The sequence below is a fragment of the Sinocyclocheilus anshuiensis genome, unplaced genomic scaffold (genome assembly GCF_001515605.1).
Source record: "Sinocyclocheilus anshuiensis isolate Anshui unplaced genomic scaffold, SAMN03320099.WGS_v1.1 scaffold1, whole genome shotgun sequence".
NCBI lineage: Eukaryota > Metazoa > Chordata > Actinopteri > Cypriniformes > Cyprinidae > Sinocyclocheilus > Sinocyclocheilus anshuiensis.
In genome coordinates this window covers 1082638-1089547 of record NW_015539843.1, presented here as the reverse complement: position 1 = coordinate 1089547, position 6910 = coordinate 1082638, and the positions used below count along the sequence as shown (strand labels likewise).

Sequence of the window (6910 nt, the reverse complement as noted above, 5' to 3'; positions counted from 1 at the left end):
TAATCCAGTGCCAGACAACGGGTAATTCAGGCCTGATGGGTGCTGCGAGACGCCCATTTTATGGGTGGTGTGGGCGGCAGGAAGTAGTAGACTAGACTGGAAAGCTCTGTGCCTGGGTCTTAAGTTGCAGGTCCACCAATTAGGCACCAGACTTTGGACTCAAGCGGCTATACGTAATGTCTGTTTTTTGGCCGTTTGCTCATTCGGTATACAACATTCTCTTTCGGCCATGGCAAGGATGCAGCAGTCTTTTCGATATGTGTCTCTGTGTTCTTTCTGTTTGGTGTTTATCTGAAAGAAAGAAAGCTGCAGTAGAGGAGAGAGGCATTAGTTTGGTCTGAAGATGATCATGAGGGAGTTTCCGTCAGCCTTTTCCTCACTGCGCTGGCTTATGAAGTTCAGGTAGTTCTACATAGCGAGGTTTCCAAGAGCAAACAATAGACTGAGCATCAAAACATCATTTAGGGCTTTTGTGCCTGGACTTGAATTTCTGGGGTACTCTACTCTTGTGTTAGGTGGACTGCCAGGAACCTGCCAGGAACAAACAAAAAATTAATAGTATTATATGGAACACCAGATACTATGCAAACCCTTATTATTATTATTAATCATCATCATGAAAATGTCAGAATACAAAAAACTTTAACATCTAAATTGTGCAAAATATAATTTCTTACATATTTCTCAGTTATGCTGGACAATATGCTGGACGGGTATTGTGATATTGACCTAAACCCTCTAAAGCTTTTGCAGTACATGTTGAGCAAGTGACTGTGCAAGGGCTATGTGCGATTGCAACACATTTACAATAAAGCCGTGCAGTTGTGCTTTGCCTCTGGACGCAATAGTCATCCAGCCTTTTCCCTCATTCACAAGCAAGAGATGCTTATAGATAATGCTTCAACTCACTGGCTTGGAAAGTTTCATCTCTGAACTTCTTACCTCACTTCCGCAGATGTAGTCTTTTGATGGATAGCAATCAAGTTCCTGCAAGGAAATAAGGTTATCCTTCAGATATGGAATTAAGTATAATACGATACTGTCTTGTTTGAGAGATCTGCAGTATCCCTCTGTAATGCATGTCTATCTTATCTATCATCTGACAATGAGCCTTATGTGAAGCGCTATCAAGCTCACTGATATGTCTCTTTTTTTTTCTTTTTTATAGATTTCTTGGGGTCCAGAACCTCCAGAATATAGCGATCCAGTTCAATAATGTAACATGTCTGACAGAAGAGTTCCAAGTGTTTCTAGACAGAATATAATTCCAAAATGTGCATATTAATGCATGCAAATACACTGTAATCCTCTAAATGTGTGAGTGTGCTAGTTTCTGCTCTGATAGGGCTCTTCCACAGATCTGTAAAGGGTAATGAACGGACTGATGAGGCTCTTACAGCAGCATGATTTATCTGAACAACTGGAATATCAATCAAAATATGTCATTATGTCACTCAGATCTTAAGCTTGTGTTTAAAGAGATGTGATTTTGTGCAGAGCTGAAAAAGTCAGAGGGATCTTTGTTACAGCTAGCTGGTACTTTCATGTTTTGATTTGCTCAATGGTGGTTGAAAAGTTTGATAATCACAGATTTATAAAACTTATTTTGTTAATACGCTTGAAGGGATAGTATACCCCAAAGAGGACAATTTTGTAATTTACTCAACTTTATTTAATGTCAAACTAGTAGGCTATATTCCAATTTTTGCACAATTTTAAAGGAGAGTTTTCAACAAATTATAGGATGACCATAAAAATAGTATAAAGTAAAAAGAATATAACAAAGAGTGAAAAATTTAAGGGGGTCTGAATACTTTCCGTACCCACTGTATATATTTTTTTGATTGGTGCTATGTATACATGACTAGACAGAAAGAAATGGCTGTGGTAAAAGAAAAAAGAAAAAAAAAATGGCTGTGAATTCACTGAGTTCGATCCATCTGTTTGTGATCGGGGATACAATAATGCAGAAATACTGTTTGTACATTTCAGTGTTTTACTTTTGTGTATTAATGTGTATATGTTCACTTATTTTTTTTTCATTATTAATTTATCTTTTTTCCTTTCCTGTTTCTTTTCTTATTTTTTTGTTCTCATCCTGCATGTTTCATAAAAAATTCTAAACAAAAACTGCAGAAGTACGATCTGTAGGTTTCATATTATTTAAAATAAAAAACAAATGACATATATTTTTATGATACAGTGAGAGAAAAAATTAGTTATTTTTTAGACAATAGTAACTTTTACTGACAAAAATACTGGGATATCTTGATGCAGGTAATACGGAAAAAGAGTACACATTGTACAACCGACATTGTACAACCGACAATACAAAGCTGGTTCAAAATCTGTGAAATTATCCTTCAAATAAACTTTCCCCTTTCCCCTTAAAAAAAACAAAAACAGAAAAATAATTTTAAAAAAAATGGCATCAGCTTTTCACTAAGACCCAGAAATTTACCATTTACATTTCCTGGAATTGTGGTAAACAAACCGCCAATAGTAAGATACAGTCAGACATCCATACAGCTTGTCCATACATACGGTCACATTCTAAGCCACCGCTTTTGGCCATCTTTTAATTGCCTGAATTCTCATAAGGCCTCATACTTCTGAAGGTCTTTACAAGGAGGTGCAAATCATTCCATTCCTATTGACTCATATAATTATACATTTATTTCTGAATCACCCGCTGTAAAATTCTGTTCTCCCAAACAAGGTCATCAAAGCTTGTTTGTCAAGACGTCGCTGCAGTATTGTTTATGACAAAGAAGGGTGGGATTGATCTAGTGCACTCGCACAGACGCAGACTCGCCCTAATCCAATAAATCTGTTTTCAATTATGTTAGAATAAAGACTGAGACCTTTCAGCCAGGCCTGGAGTACATCCGCGCAGCCAGGGTGGCATTTGCAATAAAACAACTGAGGCTTAGAGGAGATGTAATCATAGAAACCTTCAAGATAGGACAGAAGTATAGCACGTGGACAATGCCGATGCCTGGTTTCGGTGCTGAAATGTTTGTAAAGATATCAAGAACACCTCTCAGCGTTTTATAATTAAAATCGCATTCTTGCAGCAACACCCTGCATCTGTTTGCCTCTCACAAAGCTGTTGGTTTAATCAGGTGCTCTAGTCCAGAAAACCCAAATGCCACATGACACATACAATGGCCAGGAGGCAGAGACTGTATCCCGTTGGGATTTAGTGCCTCAATTTGTGTCCACTGTGTGCCGCTCCCTTAGTCAGCCTTCTCTCCACACAATGCTATTTACCCGAGACTCAATCGATCTTAATCTCTCCTTCTCTGATTAAAAGGTAAAGCATGAAGGACTATTAGAATGAGTGATTTCAAGATGTTGTGAAAGTAAGTGCATTATATGAGCTGCTAAAGAGTGTGAGGGATTTCACCGCAAACCCCTGTGTCTTATTCATGAACAACCTGCAAACTAGTTTGAGCAAGCACAAAATGATGCGCGATCATTGTAATTAAGTCTTTTATAAAATTTATTTTCAATACAGGCATGGCTCCTTCTATGTAAATTAGACAATTTGTTGCATATTCTTAAAAAAACGTGTGCCATTTACTTAAGATTGATCCATTTTGTTTGTGTATTCATCAAATGATGATCACATGATGGAGTTATAACCACACATATGTGCAGACACTTGGTATAGTTGAGTGCACTTTTTCATTTTAAAGAACTGATTCGAGTGTTGTTTAAATGAATTCATTCAAAACACTGATTCCTTTGTGTCATCAATCAAAATGTTCACTGAAGTCATGTATTAAAATGTTGTATTAAAAATATATGTAGATAAATATTGCTCTTGCAATATATTTTGCTGTATTTATGTATTGTTAAATTGTTTCATGGTAGCTAACTTCCTTGATTTAATTTTGCGAACAGTGTGGAAAATTATATATTTAAATTTCTTTTATTTTTTACATTTCTTTTATTATTATTTCTTTTTTTTAGTTTTTGGATTTATTTTGTTTTATTATTTTTTTATGTTATTTTAGTTTAGTTTATTTGTAATTATAGTTTGGTAAAACGTTTTGATCTATTTCAGCATTTTTATTTTTTTTATTTTATTGCACTCGGAACTGGCTTAATGTGCTAATTGCGTTCAGTCCAAATGTGTTTTTACACCATTGCCTGATTTGCATAATTTCTTTAGCGAATCTGCCCATAGGAAAAATGTATTGCTCAGTGGTTGGTTTTCCTAAGCTCAGGAGACTTAGATGAGATTCTCATATATCTCTAATTTTAGTATCAACAGCATTTCGGATATGTCTCCTAAAATTCCTAATAAAATAAAATAAAATAGAAGTAGACACAAATGAGACATGAGAAATATTTGAGAGAAAAAGAGTCAAAACTGAGAATGTGGTGGAAGAAACATAGAATATCTCTTTATTGTCTTGCTGCAATCTCTATCAAGACTCCATTATAGGAATATTTTATTGCTCAGTGGTTGCTCTTTCTAACCTCAGGAGACGTAGTGGTGATTCTCATGTATTTCTCATTTTAGTCTCAACGGTGTCTAAGATGTGTCTCCTAAAATTCCTTAGGAGAAATTAAAGTAGACACAACTGAGACATGAGACAAGGATTACTAGTTTAACTGTTTAAATTTATCTTCATTGTCCAGCATTGTATACACCACATTTTCCAAACACACTAGAAAGGACTTACAAGTGCAAGATGTTTAGTATATGAGCAATACCTTTTTTTTTAAACAAATGTAACACTAGTGTACCAGTTTTTTTTTTTTTTTTGCTTTGTTTAGCATTAAAATTTTGCCTTGTACAGCCCATTTTTGCATGCATGTAAATATAGGTTATGGTTTCCTCTGTTAAGTCATTGTGCAATAAAACACTGTCTTCATAAAACAACTTTAAATATGACAATGCATGTATTGTCTTTGATTGAAATGGTGTTGATAAATGGCATTGAAGCTAACCAGAGTGAAGAAAAATAAAATAAAAAAGATCTCTTTACCATTTCAAATATTTCTCCTAGACAGAAATTAGGTTACCTTAAGATTGAATGGAAACTTTTGCTCGAGTCTCCTGCTTCTCAAACTTGTCTCCTGAGACAAAAACTCTAACACTCTCACAATGGTCTTATTTAAAGCTCTGAGTACAGTGTGTGATGTTGTTGAGATCTCTTCTAAAGCTTTAAAGGAGACAAATATGAGATATCTAGAGTCTCTAGCTAAGGAGAAATATCTGAGCACAGTGTGTGATGTTGTTGAGATCTATTCTAAAGCTTTAAAAGAGACAACTGTGACAGATCCAGAGTCTCTAGCTAAGGAGAAGTATCTGAGCACAGTGTGTGATGTTGTTGAGATCTCTTCGAAAGCTTTAAAGGAGACAAATATGAGATATCCAGAGTCTTTAGCTAAGGAGAAATATCTGAGCACAGTGTGTGATGTTGTAGAGATCTCTTCTAAATCTTTAAAGGAGACAACTATGAGATATCCAGAGTCTCTAGCTAAGGAGAAATATCTGAGCACAGTGTGTGATGTTGTTGAGATCTATTCTAAAGCTTTAAAAGAGACAAATGTGAGAGATCCAGAGTCTCTAGCTAAGGAGAAATATCTGAGCACAGTGTGTGATGTTGTTGAGATCTATTCTAAAGCTTTAAAAGAGACAAATGTGAGAGATCCAGAGTCTCTAGCTAAGGAGAAATATCTGAGCACAGTGTGTGATGTTGTTGAGATCTATTCTAAAGCTTTAAAAGAGACAAATGTGAGAGATCCAGAGTCTCTAGCTAAGGAGAAATATCTGAGCACAGTGTGTGATGTTGTTGAGATCTATTCTAAAGCTTTAAAAGAGACAAATGTGAGAGATCCAGAGTCTCTAGCTAAGGAGAAATATCTGAGCACAGTGTGTGATGTTGTTGAGATCTCTTCTAAAGCTTTAAAGGAGACACATATGAGATATCCAGAGTCTTTAGCTAAGGAGAGATATCTGAGCAGTGTGTGATGTTGTTGAGATCTCTTCTAAAGCTTTTGGAGGAGACAAATGTGAGAGATCCAGAGTTTCTAGCTAAGGAGAAATATCTGAGCACAGTGTGTGATGTTGTTGAGATCTATTCTAAAGCTTTAAAGGAGACAAACATGAGATATCCAGAGTCTCTAGCTAAGGAGAAATATCGGAGCACAGTGTGTGATGTTGTTAAGATCTATTCTAAAGCTTTAAAAGAGACAAATGTGAGAGATCCAGAGTCTCTAGCTAAGGAGAAATGTCTGAGCACAGTGTGTGATGTTGTTAAGATCTCTTTTAAAGCTTTAAAGGAGACCATTGTGAGAGTGTTAGAGTTTTTGTCTCAGGAGACAAGTTTGAGAAGCAGGAGACTCAAGCAAAAATCTCAATTCGATCTTAAAGTAACCTCATTTATGTCTAGGAGAAATATTTGAGATCTTAAAGAGATCTCACTTTTGATTTTTCTTTCCTATGGGTGGTGCTAAAACTACCCATGCAAATGAACAACACTATCAATAGGTGTGATTAAATCTTAGTAAATTTACCCTATTATGTTTATATCTTCCTGTTCATGCCCATAACTACAAATGCACTATTCACTTAATACTGAGTTCAAGTGAAAGAAATACTAGTGCAGTTACCAATATCTAATTATTTATCAGTGTTTGTGTATGGTACATCTCTTTATTTTGTTTTATGTGTCATTTCACCTGATCTATGAATGTAGTGATTGTGTTAAATTAGCGTTAGCTCATGCAGTGAACTTTCAGCGTCTCCTGTGTAAACATGCATAATTAGATGCAGGCTTAGGCAAAAGCCATAACTGCCAAAACTGCAGCTGGCAAGGAGAGAGAGTGAAAGAGAGAGACAGACAGACAGAGCGAGAGACACGGAGGAAGGGACCGAAATCATGTTGAC

General features: G+C 35.8%; 1 protein-coding gene across 1 annotated transcript in view; it reads right to left on the bottom strand.

Annotated features, from left to right (window-relative positions):
- Positions 1 to 296: 296 nt before the first annotated feature.
- LOC107684516 (GDNF family receptor alpha-2-like) overlaps positions 297 to 6910 on the bottom strand; it is a 49801-nt gene continuing 43187 nt past the window's right edge. Inside the window, exons 6-7 of the mRNA XM_016480789.1 lie at positions 943 to 987; positions 297 to 531 (exon numbers count right to left, since the gene is read on the bottom strand). Of these exons, the coding sequence (XP_016336275.1) occupies positions 409 to 531; positions 943 to 987 (168 nt within the window). The 3' untranslated portion in view covers positions 297 to 408. The remainder of the gene's footprint in view (positions 532 to 942; positions 988 to 6910) is intronic.